At 48.9% G+C, this 25174-nt stretch overlaps 1 protein-coding gene across 14 annotated transcripts in view; it reads left to right on the forward strand.

The window, feature by feature from the left end:
* Window positions 1–382: 382 nt before the first annotated feature.
* The window catches only part of DNAH3 (dynein axonemal heavy chain 3), a 126982-nt gene continuing 102190 nt past the window's right edge, over window positions 383–25174 (forward strand). For 6 of the 14 annotated variants that reach the window (XM_085868513.1, XM_085868505.1, XM_085868514.1 and 3 more), the window contains exons 1-7: window positions 388–631; window positions 15138–15363; window positions 17053–17137; window positions 17243–17390; window positions 18393–18582; window positions 21418–21613; window positions 23529–23654. In XM_085868513.1, coding sequence (XP_085724639.1) covers window positions 521–631; window positions 15138–15363; window positions 17053–17137; window positions 17243–17390; window positions 18393–18582; window positions 21418–21613; window positions 23529–23654 — 1082 coding nt within the window. In that variant the 5' untranslated portion in view covers window positions 388–520. The other 8 variants (XM_085868515.1, XM_085868517.1, XM_085868523.1 and 5 more) reach the window with 7 other exon arrangements.

Here is a 25174-nt window from a genome sequence, read left to right on the forward strand (position 1 = left end):
GTGTGTGTGTGTCTGTGACCGCTGTTTCTCGACAACCTCTGGTCCAATCTAATTGAAACTTGCCAGATATATTCCTGGGGACCTGAGGATTTGCCTTTTCAAGGTTTGATATTAATCGGCCAAGTGGTTCCCAAGTTGTGGCCATTTATTTACCAAACCAATGACAGGACACGGTGCTATGACGTCACAATAAACGGCACATTTCTTATTTTTCATTATTATTATTATTTTAAATTAATATATATTTTTTTGCACGTACGGGCCAGCACTAGTAATAATAATAAAAATAATAATAATAATAATAATAATAATAATAATACCATCGTTAAATATTTCAAAATCTTATAAGTAGTCCTCGTCGCCGATTGATATCAGTACGCGGGGAGGGGGGACGAGGGGTTCTCCGTCGCGGATTGATATCAGAACGTGATAAGAGGCGAGGTGAATTGGCCAACGGAACTGTGTGTGGTGACTGGTGAGGTTGTGCACGTCGTCGAGAAGGGTCCACAAGACGTGTGCGATGGAACCGGCACCGCAGTCCAGAGATCTCCTGCAGGCGGCGTCGACGAACCGTCAGAGCACCTGGGACGTCCTTGTGAAGATGGTGGGGGTGCTGAGAGGGCTCGTTACGGTCAGACTTGTCCGAAACCGATGTCTCTGTGCCTGTCGCCATGTTGGTGTTCGAGCTCCCTCCGTTACCTCTCCAGACGGTCAGATTAAACCGATAAAATGATCGATTGAATTCACGTGGTATTGTTATAGTGCAGGCACGATGGATCAAACGTCCCCCTGTATCAAAGATCGATTCTGTATGACGGTGAGGAGCGTCACAAACCGCCATTTTATTTTCACCATCTCCCTTTCCCCCATTTTATTTTCACCATCTCCCTTCCCGCCATTTTATTTTCACCATCTCCCTTCCCCCCATTTTATTTTCACCATCTCTTTTCCCGCCATTTTATTTTCACCACCTCCCTTCCCCCCATTTTATTTTCACCACCTCCCTTCCCCCCATTTTATTTTCACCACCTCCCTTCCCCCATTTTATTTTCACCATCTCCCTTGCCCCATTTTATTTTCACCATCTCCCTTCCCCCCATTTTTTTTTCACCATCTCCCTTCCCCCATTTTATTTTCACCATCTCCCTTCCCCCATTTTATTTTTACCATCTCCCTTCCCCCATTTTATTTTCACCACCTCCCTTCCCCCATTTTATTTTCACCATCTCCTTTGCCCCATTTTATTTTCACCATCTCCCTTCTCCCCATTTTATTTTTTATCTTCTCCTTTCCCCCATTTTATTTTCACCATCTCCCTTCTCCCCATTTTATTTTTTATCTTCTCCTTTCCCCCATTTTATTTTCACCATCTCCCTTCCCACCATTTTATTTTCACCATCTCCTTCCCCCCATTTTATTTTCACCATCTCCCTTCCCCCCATTTTATTTTCACCATCTCTTTTCCCGCCATTTTATTTTCACCATCTCCCTTCCCCCCATTTTATTTTCACCATCTCCCTTCCCCCATTTTATTTTCACCATCTCCCTTCCCCCATTTTATTTTCACCATCTCCCTTCCCCCCATTTTATTTTCACCATCTCCCTTCCCCCATTTTATTTTCACCATCTCCCTTCCCCCATTTTATTTTCACCATCTCCCTTCCCCCATTTTATTTTTACCATCTCCCTTCCCCCATTTTATTTTCACCACCTCCCTTCCCCCCATTTTATTTTCACCATCTCCTTTCCCCTATTTTATTTTCACCATCTCCCTTCTCCCCATTTTATTTTTTTTTTTTTTCTTTCCCTCATTTTTTTTTCACCATTTCCCTTCTCCCCATTTTATTTTTTATCTTCTCCTTTCCCCCATTTTATTTTCACCATCTCCCTTCCCCCATTTTATTTTCACCATCTCCTTCCCCCCATTTTATTTTCACCATCTCCCTTCCCCCATTTTATTTTTACCATCTCCCTTCCCCCATTTTATTTTTACCATCTCCCTTCCCCCCATTTTATTTTTACCATCTCCCTTCCCCCATTTTATTTTCACCATCTCCTTCCCCCCATTTTATTTTCACCATCTCCTTTCCCCATTTTATTTTCACCATCTCCCTTCCCCCATTTTATTTTTACCATCTCCCTTCCCCCCATTTTATTTTTACCATCTCCCTTCCCCCATTTTATTTTTACCATCTCCCTTCCCCCCATTTTATTTTTACCATCTCCCTTCCCCCATTTTATTTTTACCATCTCCCTTCCCCCATTTTATTTTCACCATCTCCCTTCCCCCATTTTATTTTCACCATCTCCCTTCCCCCCATTTTATTTTTACCATCTCCCTTCCCCCCATTTTATTTTTACCATCTCCCTTCCCCCCATTTTATTTTCACCATCTCCTTTCCCCCATTTTATTTTCACCATCTCCCTTCTCCCCATTTTATTTTTTATCTTCTCCTTTCCCCCCTTTTATTTTCACCATCTCCCTTCTCCCCATTTTATTTTTTATCTTCTCCTTTCCCCCATTTTATTTTCACCATCTCCCTTCTCCCCATTTTATTTTTTATCTTCTCCTTTCCCCCATTTTATTTTCACCATCTCCCTCAGAACTATATCACCGTGTGTGTGTGTGTGTGTGTGTGTGTGTGTGTGTGTGTGTGTGTGTGTGTGTGTGTGTGTGTGTGTGTGTGTGTGTGTGTGTCATTGTACAAGGTGTATCGGTTATTTTTGACTCATTTCCCCATTTTATTTTTTTGTTGAACATTTTATTTTCACCATCTCCCTTCCCCATTTTATTTTCACCATCTCCCTTCCCCCATTTTATTGTACCATCTCCCTCAGACTCGAACCTTTTCATTACGTGGATTTATTCAATGACACGACACAGGTTTTTTATTTGAAAAATGCGAAACAGATAAAATAACCGAAGAGCCGGACTTATCCGCGCAACAATTTACAAACGAACAAATCATTTTCCCACGTTTTCTTCTCCTCCTCCTCTGCCCTGAATGAGGGATGAGTTCCGATGGCACCAAGCTTCTGCCTTGCCTCGACCACGACACTCCTTCACCTCACTCTGTCCTCAGCCAACTCTCTCCACTCTCCAATCACCCCGACCTCACTGATATCCCTCCTCACACAATCGTCCCATCTCAACCGCGGTTCCCTCTATCCCTCTGACCTTGCTTCCTCAACCTATCCGCTCTCTTTGCCATTCTCTCTTTCCCCCATCCGCACCAAGTGTCCGGCCCATCTCAGCCGACATTTCATCGATCTCCCCCTCAAGCTCATCTGAACACACATCTCCTCCCTCGGTTCATCCATCCTCCTTCTGGACACCAACTCTTCACTCCCGCAATCCTCCTGACCCACTTTTTCTCACAAAGCTGCAGCTTCTGTTGTTGTGTCTCTGTCAGTGTCACCGCCTCCAGACCGCAATGGTAGGCCTGTGTTACACACCCACCAGAACCTTCCCTTTCAATTTTCTTGATATCCTTCTGTCCACCATTACTCCCTCCACCCTCCTCCATGCACTCACACCCACCTGGATCCTCGTCCGCACCTCTGCCTCCGACTCACCATTCCCGGTCACTGTTTCTCCCAGATACCGAAACCTATTTCCCTGACTTTAGGGAAATCACATTCGGGAAAGAAGTTGGCCTGATAGGAGCTCTATTCCTCTTCCGCAACCTTCTGCTGCCCAATCGATCGACTCCATGGCTGTGACAAACAATAAAGGTGACGCAACACATCCCCATGGAAATACCAACATCTTGGGATTTGCCAGTTAGTGGTGCATGAAGGGGTTGTGAACCTCATGAAGAACCGCTCATAATACATCCTGATGAGGTTTCTGACCTGAAGAATCCAAAACACCCTCATCGCCTTCGAAATGAGAATATGTGGGACAGAACTATAAATGCATTGGCCAAAATCAAGCCATATTACATGAAGCTCTCTCTTCTCGTTCCTTGCACCCTGAACAGTATTCCAAATGTTGGCAGCATGCTCCAGGTATCCTGGAAAGCCTGGAACTCCTGCTTTCGGCACACACAATGTGTTCATGTATCCATTTTCCAGCACATGTTCGATCATCCTTTTTGACAATGCTGAAGAATATTGTTACGTTTGAGGGGGGGGGGTATGCATTCAAAGGGTAATTAGGATGTTTAATGAGGTATGCCATGCTGTTCGAGTTTACCAGGATCTCGATGTAATAAGTAGCAATTCAGTGGTGATAAGTTGTCTAGTAAATGTTCATTTCTTCAAGGGGGAAATGATAAATGTCACGTAATTAGATAGGGACACGGGATAGGGTAAGTGTGTCTGCGTAAACCCCTTTTGGTATTCTCTGAAGACTGGCCGTGACGTCACAGGACAGTGCAGCGGATGGCTCCGCCCCGTGATCACGATTGGCGGAAGGCGATGGCGGTGGGCCAATAAACGGCTCGATTGGGAGTGACGAGGACGAAGGATAAAAAGGTTCTGTTCGGGGTCGAAGAGGAAGAAGATTACAACCAAAAGATCGTGGTTTTTTTTTTGGTGTGGAAGCTGTGGCGGCAGAGAGCGTCCTGGTTGTTGTGCTGAATCGATCGTGTTCTTGATCGTGTCTGGGAGCCTTGCCGAGCCTCGTGCCTCGCTTTGGTTGGCTCTGGGGTTCTGCTGACTCGGAGTGCGGGGTCGGGCGGCGGGCGGACCTGCCTCCCTCTCCTGCTCGCGGCTTGGCGCCGGAGCTGGTTCCCTGGCGGCTGTGGGCGGACTTGGGCCAGGACCAGGAGGTCGACAGCACCGTGGTTTCTCCTGCCCCCCTGACGAGAGCAAGGCCAGCTCGTCCGACGCCGATCCAGGGACGGTTGCGTCCACACCACGGTCCAGCCTGACCACCAGAAATAGCTACGTTTTGTGTGTGTGTGTGTGTGTGTGTGTGTGTGTGTGTGTGTGTGTGTGTGTGCTTGGCGCCTTAGAGGGATTGAGATCTATATATTCATTGGAATTGTCTGTGTTTTTCCCCACGCTCGATCCCACACCATCCCGTCGAATCGCCCCGGATCCCTCTTCTTGCCGAGTCTCGTTATTTCTGGTAATAATAAAAACAAGTAAACATCATCAACTCAGTGAAAAGTGACTCGTGCCACCTTCCTTGTCCCGTTTGCGGTGGATCGATTAGAACCGCCATGTTTGGGTTATAAATAAATAAACCGCCTCCATCGTTTCGGCTCATTCTATGTTGGCGGGACTGTTCAAGTCCCGTGGACGTCACAATATCTTTCCCTCCACATTCAAGAGTGATATGAGCGGAAACTGCTCATCACTTTCTGAATTCTCTTTTGCGAATATATATATATATTGTTACGGATTCGCGCCCGCCGGCGTGCTGACGGCCACGTAACTCGAATCGCGGCACGTCGCCCACCGGACGGACAATCCAGTCGTGACCCTCTCGGACTAACGCCGGGAACCAGTCACGGGTGGACCTTTCGGTCTCACCGCGATCGAGCCAATCAGCCCCCGCGTGGGATAGGGTTGCTCGCCAAATTCGACCTACCTAAGTACCCACGCGGAGGGTAGACCGGGCGATCGCACCTCGCCGCAGGTCGACTTCGGACACGGGCCACTTAAGCCGACCCGTTCCGTACTATCGGGATAACCGAGCGGTGTTATCGTCGACCTCGACGGTTCGATTAATTATCGGGCGTATTCAGCCCACTACCAACCCTTTACGTGAAGCAAGATGAGGATTCAATGAAAGAAATGACGAAGCGAAGCGGGAAACAGTTCAACACAAAGCACATTTATTCGCGATGAACGGAAAGCACACATATTCAATTCCACCAAAAGCACACAGAAAAGAAAAACACAATTCAATTTACACAAAAAGCAAATGCGACAATGCAGATCTAATACCGATTACACGAGCACACGGCAACACTTATACAATTCTACTTCACAGACGGCGCCGACAACACATACCCAAAACCAAGGAAAAGAAATACCCCCAAGAATGAGGCGGGCCTGAGGCCGAGACCGGGTCGCGCCTACCCGTCTGGTGATGAGACGCGGAGCGGCGATGGCGCCTCACTCCGCGGGCCTCGCGGACAGTGCCTGGCAGGGGGTGGGAAAAGGGGCCCCCTTGGTCGCACTATCTCAGCGCGGGGGGGAAACAGGAGGGGGTTGTTGATGCTCGGGGTATAGAGGATCTTTATTACCCCTGGTGTGCGTCTCCACCTCGGCCAGGACGCGCTGCCGGCCTCCCTCGGGCGTGCAGCTCCTGGCACCGACGCGAGCACCCCCTCGTCTGCCTTCGCTGCTGCCGCCTCTCCGCCTCTGGACTCTCCACCCTGGACTCTTCTTTGGGCTCTCCTCGTTCGACTCTCTTCAGCTTCTACAGCTACTGCAGGCTTCGGGCTCCAGACTTCCACACTTCCACACTTCCACACTTCCACACTTCCACACTTCCACACCCTTCTCACTCTGCTGACTGACGAACACCGTCCTTTTATCCCCCCGTAGCTTCGCCTTTGACCCCCTCCCTTTGACCTTTCACCTCGCTCCCCATTGGCCCGAGAAAAAGTGGGCGTGAAGGCTTTTTGATCCACAAATTTGCATATATCGATCGTTCTGGAGGCGGGGCCAAATCGCCCCTCGCTCACCGATTGGACGGCAAAAAGTGGGCGTGTGTCGTTTTTGATCCGTTTTTGAAGCACAAAATCCGTGATTTTGTACACGCTGTTCAACGTGCGCCCTACACGAGTCCAGCATCGGTGCCCATGAGTGGCGCGAGATGACGGTGATGCGATGGTGGCGAGTTGTGACGGTAAAAAGTGAAGGTCGTGGCGGTTGTGGTGAAGCGGTGGTTGTGGTCGGTGGTTGATGTTGTGGTTGTGATCATGGCGGTTGGTCCAAAATAAAGATAGTAAAAGAAAAACGGCTATCCTGAAGAGTCGCAGCACGCATAAATGACATGTATTCCCACTAGACAACGGGTTTGGGCCTAACTACACATGCACTTACCGAGATACCTCACCTAAGGGACCTGAATGGTGGTTTGCGAATTTGGTAACCACAACACTACCCCCTCCCCTTTTTACAGACTCGTCCCGAGTCATCAAATTTTCGTGTGCCATCATGTGTAGTTTTCCCCTAGTACATTTTACCTACGGATCCCTGAGTGCGACATTCATGGTATTCGTGTCCCCAAAATAAATAACCTGAGGGCTGCGTAACTATCTAAACAAACTCACTCACACGGACGACTTAAATAAAATTGCCGGCGCTAAGACATACATGCCGGGGGCGCACTCATATTTACAGTACATCTTAACCTTAACTTACAAATTTTACACTAAACCATGGCCCAGGATCATTGAACTCTGCAAAAGAAAGCAGTTAGCAGGGAGCCAGGCTGCCCACATGCAGTCTCTGGCTCAAACAATGCAGGCGACAGGGAACGTGGCTGGCTGCTCACACGCAGTCCAAGGCCTTCCCTTTTGAGCTGAACGCAGTGAACCACAACGGTGCATGGGCCGCACAAACGTAGTCTCCATGCCAGCTCAAGTGGCACACGCAATGAGCACAACGAATGGATGCATGAACGGTTTGAACTGAATGCAGTGAACCACAACGGTGCATGGGCTGCCACTGCAGGCCCGTGTTGTAGCTGCCAACAGGGCAGTTCTTGCAGCTTGCAAACTGTTGCTTTTCGGATCCTGGCGCACATGGAAATGAACAGGGGGGGGGGCAAAGCAAAAATTGAACGGGGCTGGTGAACATGGGCAGTGGGCATGGCATGGCAAAGGTGCAGGCAACACACAGCCCGCAGAAGAAGGCCGCTGCAGGCAAACACAGCCCGCAGAAGAAGGCCGCTGCAGGCAAACACAGCCCGCAGAAGAAGACCGCTGCAGGCAAACACAGCCCGCAGAAGAAGACCGTTGCAGGCAAACACAGCCGGCAGATGAACTGGCCGGCACAGGCCTCGAAGAAAAACAGCCAGCAGATGAACTGGCCGGCACAGGCCTCGAAGAAAAACAGCCAGCAGATGAACTGGCCGGCACAGGCCTTGCAGCACACAGCTGCCGATGAACTTGGCCGGCCTCCGCCTTGAAGCAAAACACGGCCAGCCGATGAAGTTGGCCAGCCTTTGCCGTTCAATGGAGGTTGGTGGAGGGAGTGCGGTGGTGCTGGCCACTTGGAAGGCGGGCTCGGACCTACCTACCTGTCTCCCTCCCAACCTATCGCCTTTGCCTGTCACTGTACATACCCACTCCCTTAATTTGTCAAACCCCAATTTAGCCCCAACTTCTTTTTTTTCTGTTGTTTTTATTTTTACTTCCCCACTATAAATCGTCCCCTAACCCCCTTTATCGTCCTTGTTCGGCTAACCTATCCTGTCACCTAGCCTACTCCCAACCCCTACGTTCCCTTCCCGGAGGGGAATAAGGGAGAGCTAGCGTCCTGTGCCGAGGCCCAACTCAAGCCTCAGAATGGCCTCCCCAGAGTTCGGCGATCTAACCCAAAGTGGGTCCAGCGGCCCACAACGACAGCGAGGGGATGGATGGTGCGGAGGGGTACATTTCCTAATCTACCCTAACCATTTAACTGCTAAACTACCCCGGGGCTTTCAACAAGCGCCTCTCGCTTAAACTATTGGTTCTATAAACCCAGATTCCCGTCGCCTGTGTTGGTGTCCTCACAATTTCGGGCCTCGCCCCCCCAATTTTCTCTCCGTGCCCTCACACGGTCTCCTGGCTGGGACACGTGGCTCCCTTTGGCAGGCACGACCCTCTGCCGATTCTCCCGCTATGGCACCCCCGGGCACTACACTGCCTCCGAGCCTACCAGCTCCCTAACACCGGGGAGTGCCGCCCATGGCACCTCCCCTGAAATGCACACGTGGCAGGCCGGCCTCCCGGGCCCCTTTCCGAGGGTCACCCGTGCCCACAACACTGCCCACGCTGCCACGGCGCCCGGGCCCCCCGCACCAAGCAGGCGCACCCGTGCCCACTACTCTATCCCGGCCCCCCATGGGCCCATGGCCTACCGCGGCCGACTAGCCTGGTGCCCGGGGTACCCACTCAGCGATACTCACCTTTCGCAGCCACGCTCCCAAGCCCGTCAACAGGGCTCCTGCACCCCCTCCAAAATGGGTCTCGAGCCTACTTTCCCACCAACAACAAAACGACCTCCATTTTTCAATTTAACTAACCCAGCTAACTCACTCTACACTGACCCCGGGGTCCCTTGGGCGGGAGTCACTCCTCCCCCCAATCACTCATCGCACCATGCATTCCCCATTCGCTCCATTCACACAGACCCGCTGGCCTCACTCACTCACCAAGCACATGCTTCCACTTCACTCACCAACTCTTCAACACACACACCGCTGAACTCTGCCATCCTCCTAACTACCTCCCCTAACTAACTCGTGCTCCCACGTCGTCCCTTAAACTACAGCACGTTCCTTTTAACACTACGTAGCTAAGCTACGTCCCCTCTACACATTCACAGGTCTGTCTCTGTCCTCAAATAATCCCATTTTATTTCCCAACCTAAATCTGGCTACAATCCCTCTAACTAATCCATTCCACGGACTCCATGAGGACTTACCCTGCCCCATGAAGTCGGTCTAACTAAGCTAACCCTTCCCCCTAACTAGTTTCCATCCTGTGCCCAGGTCAAGGGGGTCTTTCACCCCTTGCCCAGGAATCCTTTGCACCCGAAAGTGAGGCTTGTTCTTTATTTATTTATTTTTTTTTCTACATGCGCAGCGCCAGCGCGGCAACTCAGAGCTCGCGCACTTTGCACCTGCCCGTGACGTCATGCAGCTGCACGTGTTCCTCGTCCCTCCTTGGACGCTACCATCCGGCAGAGATACCCCTCCTGCCGGATTCCAACCACACGTGCAGCCATGACGTCACCGTGCGCATAAAAAAAACACAAGCCCCACGTTTCGAGGGGTTCTCCACGCGAACACATGTGCTTTGCCCGTTGGAGCTTAACACACACGATCGCGTGGAGAACCCGTCGGTTCAAATCCGTTTACCTGCCTAAACTTTGTCCGTCCGCGGGATCGGCAAATCCACCGCGTGCGTTTCCGGACCGGGACTTCACTCTCGCAAGCGAGCACGTGGCGGTCTCGTGCGTTGCACAGCACGAACCTCGTGCTCACTGCTGGGTGAACCCGGCACGGTCCCCGAAATAGCTACAGCCGCTACTCGGCTTTCGTTTCTCCCATGTCGCCGTCGTCGCCATTCGACCCACGCATACCTGCGTGTTACGACGCACACAGTCCACTCCATCACATTCACACCGGGAGACGCGGCTGCGTGCTCCCGCATGCCAACCGACATCTCCCTTTCATACCGCTCTCTCACACACACGGTCTCCCTTGCACACAGCGACCTTGCACACGGCCGTTCACTCACGCGTGCCTCACTACTCACACAAACCATACTACTTACACACGCGGGGGCACTCACCCGCGGTGCCTCATCCACACTCCGTGCCTCACTCACACACGCGGGGGCACTCATACACGGTTCCTCATCCACACACGCGGGGGCACTCAACCGCGGTGTCTCATCCATACTCCGTGCCTCATCCACACACGGCGTGCTGGGAAGCACGTACTCCGGCACCATCGCCACCACACCACTCACACGTGGTGCCTCACTCATACTGGCCGTTTCACTCACACACACGGCCTCACTCACACACGGTGCCCCATCCACACCCGGCGTGCTGGGAAGCACGCACTCTGGCACCATCGCCACCACACCACTCACACACGGGGTCGCTTCCACACACGGGGACGCACTCACACCTTGCACCACACACACAGGGACAACCACACTGGGGATTCGTGTCCCCACAAGGGTCTCCGGGGCCTCTACACCCCCCAAGCTCTCCGTGCACCCGTCCACAGCACCCGTCCCCTCTACCTCGCAAAGCACGACCGAACTCACCTGGTCGTGACTCGCCTCAAGGGGGCATACTCCCTCCCCTCGTTCCTGGAGGAGGCCATCCAGGTGCTCGCACTGGGTCTCTACCCAGTCCGCCAGCTCACCCCTAATATCCTCCACTACCTCCGTGTGTGTGTGTGCGTCACTTACCCCGTCTTCCTCGTGTAGTCTTTCCTCTATTTTTTCTATCTCCCGTGTCTCTGCCAACTCTTCACCCTTTACCTCCCGTGTCTCAACTATTATTTCCTTTGTCACGGCCTTCATGCCCGCCTGCAGGCATCGGCCCATGTTCTGCGTCTCACCCCGGAACTTTTTCATTTCTTCCTTCATGTTTGCTTCCATTCCGTTTATTTGCTGTGTATTCGCATCCATCGTCGTTTTCACTTCATTCATTTGCTTGTTCATTTCGTTTTTCATTTCATTTGTATTTGTATCCATCTTTTTGTTCATTTGTTGTGTATTCGCATCCATCTTTTCGATCATTTTCGCATTCATCTTTCGTTCATTGCCGCCAGCATGGCGCATAGCTGGGCCATGTTGGATGCACTCAGCTGAGCCGTTTCGGCAAGGGTTGGGGAAGGGTTTTGGTGGAGAGGGGGGGGGAGGTGTCATACACCGCGGCCGCTGCCGCACCCACCTCGGGCCCTGGGTTCAGTTGGGCGAGTCCGTGTTCCTGCGCAATCAACATTTCCTGCACGGGGATTCCATCCTGAGCCATGGATTCTACACATTCTACATCCATTTCTAATACCCCCGGCTCCCGCTCGCCTTGAGACGCCATCTTGCTTCTCGTGAAGGGTTAATTTGCTCGCTCGTAATTTGGAGGGAATCGGGGGTCGCTTCTCTCACCCCTGGACCGATTCCCGTGAATTTAGCCGGAGACAGGAGAGCCTGTTTTCCTGTTCTCCGATACCAGTGCCGCGAGGAGGGCGATGAATTTGTATCGCACGACCTGACACCAGTGTTGCGGTATTCCAACCCCACGTGCGAACGGCCACGTAACTCGAATCGCGGCACGTCGCCCACCGGACGGACAATCCAGTCGTGACCCTCTCGGACTAACGCCGGGAACCAGTCACGGGTGGACCTTTTGGTCTCACCGCGATCGAGCCAATCAGCCCCCGCGTGGGATAGGGTTGCTCGCCAAATTCGACCTACCTAAGTACCCACGCGGAGGGTAGACCGGGCGATCGCACCTCGCCGCAGGTCGACTTCGGACACGGGCCACTTAAGCGACCCGTTCCGTACTATCAGAATAACCGAGCGGTGTTATCGTCGACCTCGACGGTTCGATTAATTATCGGGCGTACTCAGCCCACTACCAACCCTTTACGTGAAGCAAGATGAGGGTTCAATGGGGGAAAAGACGAAGCGAAGCGGGAGAACAGTTCAACAATAAAGCACATTTATTCGCGGCACACGGGAAGCACACAAATACAATTCCACCAAAAGCACACAAAAAAAAGAAAACACAATTCCATTTACACAAAAAGCAAATGTAAAAGCGAAAACAATGCAGAGCTAATACCGACTACCGAGCACACGGCAACACTTATACAATTCTACTTCACAGTTGGCGCCGACAACACATACCCAAAACCAAGGAAAAGAAATACCCCCAAGAATCAGGCGGGCCTGAGGCCGAGACCGGGTCGCGCCTACCCGTCTGGTGATGAGACGCGGAGCGGCGATGGCGCCTCACTCCGCGGGCCTCGCGGACAGTGCCTGGCAGGGGGTGGGAAAAGGGGCCCCCTTGGTCGCACTATCTCAGCGCGGGGGGGAAACAGGAGGGGGTTGTTGATGCTCGGGGTATAGAGGATCTTTATTACCCCTGGTGTGCGTCTCCACCTCGGCCAGGACGCGCTGCCGGCCTCCCTCGGGCGTGCAGCTCCTGGCACCGACGCGAGCACCCCCTCGTCTGCCTTCGCCGCTGCCGCCTCTCCGCCTCTGGACTCTCCACCCTGGACTCTTCTTTGGGCTCTCCTCGTTCGACTCTCTTCAGCTTCTCCAGCTACTGCAGGCTTCGGGCTCCAGACTTCCACACTTCCACACTTCCACACTTCCACACTTCCACACTTCCACACCCTTCTGACTCTGCTGACTGACGAACACCGTCCTTTTATCCCCCGTAGCTTCGCCTTTGACCCCCTCCCTTTGACCTTTCACCTCGCTCCCCATTGGCCCGAGAAAAAGTGGGCGTGAAGGCTTTTTGATCCACAAATTTGCATATATCGATCGTTCTGGAGGCGGGGCCAAATCGCCCCTCGCTCACCGATTGGACGGCAAAAAGTGGGCGTGTGTCGTTTTTGATCCGTTTTTGAAGCACAAAATCCGTGATTTTGTACACGCTGTTCAACGTGCGCCCTACACGAGTCCAGCATCGGTGCCCATGAGTGGCGCGAGATGACGGTGATGCGATGGTGGCGAGTTGTGACGGTAAAAAGTGAAGGTCGTGGCGGTTGTGGTGAAGCGGTGGTTGTGGTCGGTGGTTGATGTTGTGGTTGTGATCATGGCGGTTGGTCCAAAATAAAGATAGTAAAAGAAAAACGGCTATCCTGAAGAGTCGCAGCACGCATAAATGACATGTATTCCCACTAGACAACGGGTTTGGGCCTAACTACACATGCACTTACCGAGATACCTCACCTAAGGGACCTGAATGGTGGTTTGCGAATTTGGTAACCACAACAATATATATATATATATATATATATATATATATATATATATATATATATATATATATATATATATATATATATTCCATCTGCTACACACCACTCCTTTGTAACACACACCACTCCTTATGCAACAACAGAGTTCTTCCGTGCAACGCTCAACAATTTCCACAGAATTTTCAACACTTTTGGCACTTCTTCTCGAGACGGTATGATACTCCATTTTATTCCTGGTGCCCTCTTGGCTCTTGCTTTCTGGTCAAAATCTTTGACTTTCTTTCAATTTCATATCACTCAAGTCAAAGGGTATTCCAGGCTGTGTGGGATTGGGAAAACTATTCATTTCAGGAAGGAGTGTTTGGCAGTTTGGGATGCTCCAGGTCTCCCTGAGACGCTTCTCCAATTCTTCCCTTGGCACAACAAGTGCTCCACTCTTACTGTGCTCAAAAAGAGTCTTGGTCAATACATAATGGGTTTTTTTTTTTTCGAGAAAAGCCTCCCTTTTGTGACTCCTTTCCCTCTTTCTCTTCTCCTCTGCTTCTGCTCTCCTAACAGCCTTCCTGAACTCCTCATACAACAATCGTAACCCTGGTTTTTGTTCTTCTGTGGCATGCTTCCTTTGCTTCCTGAGCCGATGCTGTTGCCACCTCAAGGATCCAATTTCAACATGTCTCCCGTTGGAGTTTCTGCTTTTGTGGTTTCTGGTCTCCCTTCTTCCTTGTGCCAAACTGCTCCAAGCATTATGTGCAACACTACTCACAGCATCGAGCTTCTTCCAAACTGGACCCTTCTGTGTTCGGACTGCGGACAAATCTTCATCAAGCTGTCTCCAATAAGACGCATTATTTGATGGAGACCATTTGATTTTGTCCTTTATCTCAACAATCCCAGGACTGTGTCTGTCGAGTATGAGCTTGGTGAACCCTGGCACTGTGGTTCGACTCCTGGGCTTGGTTCTCGACCGTCTTTCCACCATCCTTGAAGGATGGAACGTGTTGTTCCCTCTGCGAGCAACTCGTTCTTTGTGCAGTTTATCTTCATTCCTGTCGGTCTTGAATTCTCCACCACAACAGCAAGTACTCTCATGTTCGGTCGACGTTCCAAGTCGTTATCCTTGGAGGTTCCTCATCTTCTCCGCCCCTCGGGTACCCTTGGAGGTATATATGTTGGGATTCGTACCTTTTTGTTTCTTCCCAATTCAAAATTCACTCACTTGCAGTTCATTAAAATGTATTCCTGCTTGCTGTTCCAAAGGAACATTGTGTAAAGAGATAATGAATGTGGTCAAACCTTGAGTGATCCACAGGAACGTTGTGTAACTGGATAAGGGAGTAACTTTACTTCCCCTTTATCTTGCGCACAAAACGCACACACAAGTCCTGGTGAGGGTCTGCGATCTCTGCTCTTTCTTGTTACATTTTATGTTTTATTTCCCGCGTCTTGCGCCGTTGTGTCGACTTTTTTTGGACAGCTGACGTCACAAACCCGTGTACTGTTGTCACAGATGCATCACGTGGACAGCGAGTATCCCCCGATGATGCTGCGCTACACTTGGACTAGAGCCGTGCCGTACAAGGATATCTCTTCGTGCCACACACCCAGCGAGTCCATCGCCAACAACTACTCCCCGGCAACACGACACGTGACCCTTCGAGCTTTACGTGCACCTGTCCCGAACACCTGGCAGCCTCGGGTCGGCTCCACTTCCTCCCGGAAATCTCCTCCAACACGTATCCTTCCACTGTTAAAGGTTCCTGCACCAAACATGAGCGCTCCATCAGATTGTGTGTTTGTGCGTGCGCGTCGCACGGAGTTAGCTATCATGTCCAACTCTTGGGACGGTCACTGTATGTTGTCCTGAATGTCTTGAAGAGGAGAGTGGGGGTGCGAGATGAAGGTGGACGGAGAGAGGTGAGTGGAGAGAGGAGGGGTTCTGTCTGTCCGTCCTTCCAGCGCTTATCCTCGAAAGTGACCGGACATATTTCTTCCACATTCGACACGTACAATAGCAGTAATATATGGACAAGAGGCACGTCAAATGATTTTTGGAATCGGAGCCGAAAGCCATGGGGCAAACTCACTTCGGATTTTGTACGACTTGACGCGTGATCGCATGCATTGCGGATCCACCGAACCAAACTCCCGATCCCAGATCCGTCTCTGGACTCCAATGATGCGGAGGAAACGCGAAGACCCGTCACGAACGCGCACGATGTACTTCATAACATGAACCCAAAAACCGAGATAAATGATAGTTCAATTCGAATCGATGCATTTGTCTCGCTCCCAAGGAGATGCGAGACTGTTGCAGCGCCCCTGTCTGTTTTTGTGTGTGTGTGTCGTTGGTTTGTTGACTCTATTTGCGGGTTTGAGGAGGTGCAACGAAGTCCTCCCAGGACTCAAAAGTATCCACCTCCGGTTCGGTAAGGGATCACGGTTCATGGACCAAGCTGTTCAACTTTGTTGTTTTCAGAGTTTTGTTCCGAGGGCTCTTTTCAGGGTCGTCGTCTGTCCTTTCCTTTTTGCTGTCCTTTCCTTTTTGCTGTCCTTACTGTCCAGCAATGCTGTCCTTTCCTTTTTGTTCCCGAGAACGTCACCCGGCCGTAAGCCTCTATTTTCCATGTTCACGCTCGATGGGATCGTCAGGTCGTACGTGAGCACGACGTCCTTATTTTCAATGATTGCCCTTGCTTCTGGAACCAGGATGTTGAAATATTTTGCAGATTTGGTGATGAAATCACTGTGCATATTTTGTTGTGCCGTTGTGTGTAAAGTTGTTCTGATAATAGTGTTTTGCACCCCGAAAGCAGGTGACGACGTGCTTTCTGTTTCTGTGTCGCAGAACCTACGCTTGTCCTTCTGGCTCAGTCCCGCCATCTTTGTAAAATCCATTGGTGTCGTGTCCTTCATCTTGTCCATTTATTATGATTCGTTCTCCGTCCCAGTTGTGCCGACCTCATCTTCACCGTTCCAATGAGCCTTCTTTGTTTTTCCCCACTCTGTCAAATTATTTTTTTGGTGTTTTCCTGCTCTTTTGTTGTTCTCCCAGTTGTCGGTGTACATTTGTTCATAATATTTCGTTTTATATATTTATTTTGTGTTTTTTTTGCAATTGTTGGGGCTGTATTTGTTGCTGTTTCATTTTCCTGTGCAGAATCTTCAATTCACACCTGTTTTTGTGAATTCCTTGCAAGGTGAGTTGGGATACTTTTTCAGGTTTGTATTTGGACATCATTTTCTCCGAAACCGCTCGCTGAAAAAATTGATGGACAGCAGTGGACCGTTATGGTCACGCGTTCAGTTGTTAACGGGGGTGCTTTTTGTTCAGAATGAAAGCTCGAGGTGAGACTATAAATATGCTCTACGAGTGCAGTTCGAGTTAATTATATCTTAGGTTTCAATATCCTTAGCTCCATCAGGATCTCCATCCCCGATGTCCGCACGATGTGCTCAGACGTTACCATGGAGACAAGTGATGCAGAGCAAGATCACTCCAGCGTGCCGGTGAGTTCGAGGTGGTGTTCAAACTTTGTAAGCCACCTTCGTTTTTCTCAACAACCTGGAGTTTCACCACCATGGCGAATCATCACCTGCAGTATGTCTTTGCAGGTCCTCCGCGGAGTCGGAGTCCGGCGGAAGTAAAAGCTCACTGCTTCAAGATGCGACTCTAACCCCGGAAGAGCAGCTTTGCATCATCATTGATCAGCAGATTAGCCCTGAATGTACACAGAATATTTCGACTGAGAAAGACTTGCAGGTAACCTGTACGTTCGAATGACCCGGCATCCAATTACCTTGGGATCGTAGGAGAGCTCGGTGACATTGCACTCACATCTGACTTGTCTACATTGAGTCTGATTTCCCAACAAAGTAACACCTCACGTGTAAACTACCGTTCTGGTTGATATGCAGGACACCGTACTTCAGAGGGAACAGTAAGGTGCCTTTCCGACAGTCATGGCCAAACATATTGTCACCCTTGTGCACTTTTTTTCAAACATCTCACAATTTTCTCCAAAAATAAGTTTAAATTGACAAAAGTGTTTTGTCTCCACAATTCTTCATTTCACTTTTAATATCACAAAACCTTTTGTTTTTTTGATTCAGAACTTAATAAATCCTTTTAAAATCAGAAAATAAAAATAAATTGCATTGACAAAAAATTATTGACACCCTCGACTTACTATTTGGTATCCGGATCCGGATTCGAGAATTTTTTAAAATGTATTTTTAAAGTGATTCTTCACCATTGAGAGATGGGGGGGCCAAAAACGAGATGCGGCATGAGACGTCAAAAAGTTGTGGACGAGTTTTGACAAAACTAGGTGGACGAGTTGGGCAGGTGACAAGAACAAGGCGGTTGGGTTTTGGTTTACCTTTTTTGATGCAGATTTTTTTTTTCTCATCAGAAACTCTCAGGATTTTGGTTGCTGCAAAAAAAAAAAACCCAAAACAAACAAAAAACAAAAATATTAATTTCATAAATTAAAAACAAAACTTTTTTTTGTATTTCTTCCTTGGATCTTGTGTTGATAAATTAGTATGGTGTTCGCGCAGGCATGATGGGCTGAACGACCTCCACCTGTGTCTGATTTCCTTGTGAACCCCCAAACTCGTCCCACCGCCTCTGGGCTCCAAGGATGCGGAAGAAACACAGGAAATGTCATGAACCCCAAAGATAACCTGAACCCGAACTCGAACTCCAACAGCTTGGTTGGACACCCACCTTATTAAACTAACTGACTTTTTCTTTCCTCAGCGCTACTGCTACTACGTGCACCAAGGTATCTCCACGGACATGTTGGAGCCTCAGGAAGAGGCCCAGTGGCCACGCATTGTTGGGTTGATCTCAGGCCGTTTCCAGCGTGGACCTTTCGCCGAACCTTTGCTGAACTCATTGCACCAGGAGATCCAGCAGGACTATGCATTGGCCTTGCGCAAGACCATTGGTGTGCACCGCACCACCACAGGCATTACATTGTCAGTTCTTTCTTTCATTTGTCTGTTTTTGACACGTCTCTTGACCAATTGATTGCTGTTGTTCATACTCTGCGTGTCCTCAAATACACCAATGTCGTTTAATCCCGACAATCCTATCGCATAACCTTTCACATCATGTTGTGTTTTCCCAGTAGCTTTTGTACCGGTCCAATAATTATCGACTGTTTATATTATGTAGACCTTATGACTCATTGAAGAACTGGTGAACAGGGTGAGAGGTCCAGAAACTGACAGCCACTTGCAGTGGAACTTGCGGATGTACGAACAACCAACGTCCGTACGAGTTGGTGCAAAACTGAAGACAGAAGGAGAAGTTTAAGGGTCATTTGGAAAAAAAAAACCACCAAATATTTTCTCTCCTCCAACTCATCCTCCCACTCCTCCACCTCCTCCTGTGTGCTCATTAAATTCTCCTCACACAAGGATGCGCAAGGAACGTGCTGCTGCCATGACCTTTCCAGTGAGACTATTCCATGCATTTACTACTCCCTTCATTCCCTTCCTCTTAATCCAATCTTCTCACAAACTTCTTCATATGTTCATGAACTTTTCCAACCCTCTCATCCACCATTTTCTTCCTTATCCTCTCTTTTTCTCATCCTTTACTCAGTTTACTCTGTCCCCTTCCCACCTTTGTGTACGTAGTATGTAGATGTTCCCTTCATGAGCAGAGAATATTTCATTGGTTGGTGCATGCTACAGCATGAGATGGTGACGGTCTGCATTCTTTGGGGAGTTGAGGGAAGAGTCTGAAGAGACAGATGTTGGGATGCAAGTCTGCAGGTTATCGAAAAAGGAGATCAAAGTATTGGAGGTGAGCAACAGGTTCGACTTGAGGGTAACGAGGGTTGTGTTTCTGGATGAATACATCTGACTGACCTGGTGACGCTGGAAATCGGTAAAGGGCAGAGTGGGTTGCAGGTGGCAAGAGGACAACGTCACCATACCATCTGCTGTGAGAGAGGAGGAGGTCCTGTGCCTCAACTTTCCTGTTTAGAGATACTGAGGAGCATTTGAGTGCCAGACTGAACCATCATCAGGCGATGAAGAATAAAAATGTAGCATCTGTTCCTGTTCGAAAGATCCTGCATCCGAGTCTCTGTCCCCTTTTTCACCTGCAACTCCTCATCCCAACGTTCGGCCGTATGCAATGACATCACGCCACTCCAAAATATGAAGTCCATCCACCATTATGGGAGACGGGCAATTTACCTGTGGGGTGAGTGCGTCACCCCCCCTCCCCAACAGTGATACACAAACACACATCCACAGAGCTGTGGCATGCAATTCTGACAACTCCTCAACCCCCCCTCCCCACCCAAAGTCCTCTCCCCCCAAATCCTCGCCCTCCCGCTCCCAACTCTGTCCCATCTTTGCTCTCCTCCCCCCAACCCCCAAGACTTCACCTCTCCCTTCCAACCCAAAGGCACCAATCCCCTCCCCACTTCAAGGCTTGAAACCCCCTGCCCATCCCCCTTCACTACAACTCCTCACCCTCCCCCCACCAAAAGTACAAACCACCCCTCCTCACCTCTTGATGAGGGTAGAAAAGATCATGGTTTTGGATTTTGGGACAATCTGAGATGGTTGTGAACAGCTGTCTTGAAGACCTAAAGGGAAGAATGAGATGCCTCGACTGTGTATCCCCAAAAAAATAAAATAAAGTGGCTGTGGAAGTTTGTTACACAGCTTGGAAAAAAGAGGAACGAATGAGTGGAGGTAAGCAGTGATCCTGCATTTAGGTAGTTCCACCAGAGGAGGGTTGATGGTGGATTGTACGTGCCCTGCATAAACCTGGACGGGACAAAGCATAGCGAAAGAGAGCAGAGGGTGCCAGACTAGAAAGGAGGCGATGAAAGACAGGGACCACCAACCTGTCTCCGATGGCGAAGTGCTAAACCCATAGACAGCTTCAGCACCGGAGATTCCATTAATCTTGAAGACCTTGGTTTCCATGCTTTCAAGCTGAGCAAGATGTGAGCCAGGGGAGAGCAGTACTTTATCAAGCTATGGAAGAGTTTGGAGAACAAGGCAAAATGCCAGACTGTATCAAAAGTGAGGGACATGTCCAGAGAGACCGTCCTGAACTCATGTCTGACATTGAGGGCCTGCATCCAATGTCCGGTGAGTGGAAGCAGCATGTTTTACACTGAAGGAAAACTTATAGGGAGGGTATGGTGAAGATGTCTTTGACTTCCTCCACCAACGTGGCGGCCGTTGTGTAGAAATTGTGTGTGGAGTCAGGTGAGCTGGAGTTGATGGACACGTCTCATTTTATAGTATAGTATTGACAAACAATGGTGATGGCAAAGCCATCTTGCCAGACACACTTGCAGATCGAGACTAAAATACATTAATTATATTTGATGCTGAGTCTGGCATGGGGGAAATGCCACTGATGAAATGGTTAATAGACACTTGGACCAGCTTGGATATTCCTCTCGTTGCAAACACGTCTATTGTTGGAAGTGACGTCTATTGCCCACTGTCGATTCCCACAACTCTACGTCATTGATAAAGTTGGTGGGAGTTTACAATAACTCCAAAATAATCTTTCAGCTTTGATAATAAGTGATTGATGAAACTTCTTGTGAATACTCTATTGAAAAGCTCTTTACATACGAGTTTGAGACAGTCATCACGTAATAGGTTTTTGTAATGAAAGGTCAGAATATATTGTTTCACTTCCCTGTCTTTCAAGGTGTGAAACCGATGAGGTTTCACGAGATGTCGTTCATTGTCCTGTGACTCATCATGTGACCCATTTCCAACCTGTTCTCCAGTGGATTACATCCTTCTGGATCCAGGCGAACGACGGCGCTTGGATATTGTCTGTGTTCCTCGTCCATTTATGACGTATGTTATCCGTGCACCTGTGCCTTGGAGAACCTCAACGCAGCAAGGTCGTCAGTGGGCAGAGGTGAACCTCTTTAATCTTCATCCCATGATGCTCCATCTTCAGGAGCTCTGGCTCGCACAGTGAGTCCTGCTTTTGAATCCTAGGGACAAAGACTAACAAATATCTAAAGGGGCAGAAAAACTACGTACCAATTACACGAACCACCATCATACTCCACACCTTGAATGGTTGCAGACGAGTAATCAGGGGAAAATCCAAGCATGTACTGACGATGAGTTATTGAATGATGAAGGATGTCTGATTTTTGTAATCTCCTTGTTGTTGTTGGTTGGTCATATTCGTGTTTCAGAAGGTGGAACGGAGCCCTCCTCGGTATCAAAGTATCCATCTCTATGTGTGTGTGTGTGTGTGTGAGTGGAATAAGCTGAGATTTAGTCATTTTTTCAGCTTTCTTTGGTTTGTTCCACTGCAAACCAAAGAAATGTACATGTGGACACCAAAAGATTCTTTACTTTTAACAATTTTCTGGAAGAGATGGGACATTGTTTGAAAAAAGTGCAAGGGTGCCAATACGTTTGGCCACAACAGTGCATGTGTCTGCACATGTGCATATCATCAAAATAGAGACCTTACTGCACCATAGTTCCAATAAGGAAGCCAGACACAACGACACACACACACACACACACACACACACACACACACACACACACACACACACACACACACACACACACACGGATATATTATGTACTGGTAAGTACTTGCAAAATCTATTTTATTTGAAGTTATAACCTTCACTTATAAACAATTTACTGATTTCCTAACTGCCCGGATCATCAGCCGGGCGTCGTTTTTCATCGAGGTTTCGATCCTTTCAGCCCAGAACCCCTCCAAACGGCGGGTCCACAACCCCGATCGCAGGTCCACATCAGTAGATTACTCAACATCAAAGGACCCACAACCTCAAAGTTGGGTCCACACAGTCAGTTGGTGCTTTTGTTTCTCTTTCTGTGCAGCTGAGCGTGATTTTACCATGTGGTGGTCATACTGGACAGGCTTGAGAAGGGCATGGTTGCAGGGCAGTGTATTTCTGGGGAGTCTCCCCATGAGGAGCTGAGCTGGGGACAAGTTTATTCCTTCAAGTGGAGTGGTGCGATAGTCGATCAGGGCGAAGTGCTTCTCTGTTGATTTCTTGTAGAGTTTTTTTAACTGTCTGGATTGCTCTTTCTGCCTCTCCATTGGCACTCTGGAATTTGGGGATACAATATTGTGTGTAATGCTCTATTATGTTCTCTTTAGTCTCTTAATAGGCCTTGAAATGCCAGTTTAGGCTGGAAACAGCATGCCAGTCCTGTCCAAGGAAAAGGGGAGGGTTGTCCAGGTGACAAGTAGGAGGGGGTTGGTCTTCTCCCCCATCAAACGAACCCTCAGGGGCAGATGCGAAGTATGTCACGTCTCGAGGTGGGGGCCGACATCATAAAAACGCACGCAGCGTGGGAGCGCCAGCAGATTCTGGGACCGACCCTTTGGAGAAGCCATGTCAAGTCCGCAAACCTACCTCCCTGCACTACTCCCCCACCCAGCCAACCGTGCCTATCTGCTGCACATGAAGCTCGTGATCTGCAGGAAGGACATGACCAGCTTCTTTTACTCTTTCCACCAGTTGCTGCAATGTCCCGCCAGGTACAGCCAGGGTATTTCTGTCTCCTCCGCCTCTTATCTGTGGTCTATCTCAGGTGGAATGACTGACGCCTGAAGATTAAATAATTAAGGTTCCCGTTTGTTTAGTTTTGTGAGCGCGATATTTGGTTTGATATCATTTTGGGGGATTTTAGACAAAGGGTGGAGGAGATTGTTGCTGCGGAGGATTTGTCAGTTCCAGGACTTGAACACGTGCTCGTGAGGTGTGCAGTGGATGTTTGTAAGCAGGAGCGGGCGATAAGCCTGCACATTCACTCTGTCGGGAGTATTGTAAACCCGTGAGTATATTGTGATTGAGCAATGCGAGCCGATGAGTGCTTGTTCACTCAGGTTCAGCGAGCTACGTCTTGTGCACTTACTGGACCTTGATTCAGCAAACCAACCTCTGACCCTGGAAGCTTTTGCACAGCTCGTCAAACTGCAGTGCCGAGAGACTCGGGATGTCCTCCAAACCGAGTAAGTTACGAAACTCATCCACATGAGCACGCGTGTATGTATAATCAAACACCCAAACGTACACACACCACATGTAGTATATAGTACCTCCTGAAAGAATGTCAGTGTGTGATCATGTCTCATCAAAGTTTTTAATGGATTTTTATGTTGTGGCGAGGTTTCTGTTCACTTCTGGGAGGTTTACCTCGATGCTGCTTGAAAAATCATATCCATAATCTCTGATTGGCGCTCCTCTCCAAAGAACACCGACAGCAAATGACAAATTCTGTCCCATTTGTGAGGACTAGCAGGGCCTACCCGTCGCTTCAATTACAAGATTTATCAAAAGAAGCAAGTCAGACGTCACCTACATATTGCATGTCTCTGTCTGTTAGTCTCAATGAGGATGCAGTCAACCAAAATTTAAATAATTCCAAACAGGAAACTTACTGTTGTTAAGGAAGTTATAAAGGACACAAACAACAGGCACGAATAACGAATGTAATGGTTCGGTGGGGTGGTGTAATCGACACTGGGGAAAATGGCGGTAAAACCAGTAATTTATTTATTTATACAACTTCTACAATCTTTATTTTATTTAAGTTTAATCATACACTTGAACACTGTGGAGCACAACTCGCCTGTCATAATGCTTCCACGAGCCTTCGGACCCAAGTCCTCTGTAGACTTGAATACTGCGTGGGGTAGCGTGTTCCACGAACTCTCTCGTTGGTACAGTCCTCGTGGCTGTGGTTATTGTAGTTTGTGTGCTCCTCCTGTGTTCATTTACTTTACTTCTATAAAGGGTTCCTGCTGCTGTAGATAATATAATGGCACCGCGAGAACCGCTGATTTATTATTTTTTTATTTTTAAAGTCCCGCTGAAAGGCGTTTTTGTGTTGAAAAGGATACGACGTTTTACAACTTCAAAAATGTTGTTCCAAGTAAATTGATCATTAGTTTTCCAATGGTACCATTTTCATTACTCTACGACAGCAGGAACCCTTTATAAAGTGATGGGCCCATAAATAAATAAAGCGACGGGCGGGCGGACGGACGCACACACACACGCACGCACACCTTTTAGTTTGCACAGGCATGATTGATCCACAAAACGTAGGATGTTTCTCATTGGTTGACTGACATAATGTAACTCCGAGCAAACCATTGTGCCAATGAGAACCGTGCCTGCACTGTGGCTGCATGCACGAGTACACACACAGACACAGAAGCTGTTGGCCAAGGTAAAGACAGTGACCTATCAAAACCGTAGTGCTCGGTCGGTGGTCACAAGCATCCCAGTGACTTGAGGTAATTGCAGTAGATCTACCTGAAGTCTGTTTTGGAGAGGAGAGCGTGCCCAATTTATAGTCGACCCTCAAATTTGAGTTTATATTTTACTCATTACAGCATATGTTAAGGTTAAACAATGTAAAGTCCAAAACATGTTCAGGAGTTACGTGTAAAAAAATAAACCAACTAAAATGAATCAGGAAGACATGATTATTCTGATTTAATTTTGATTATTCTGAGCTTGTTAA

This window comes from Eptatretus burgeri, unplaced genomic scaffold (assembly GCF_056783735.1).
Source record: "Eptatretus burgeri isolate ZD-2024b unplaced genomic scaffold, Ebu_testis_v1 Ebu_testis_scaffold_3164, whole genome shotgun sequence".
Lineage (NCBI taxonomy): Eukaryota > Metazoa > Chordata > Myxini > Myxiniformes > Myxinidae > Eptatretus > Eptatretus burgeri.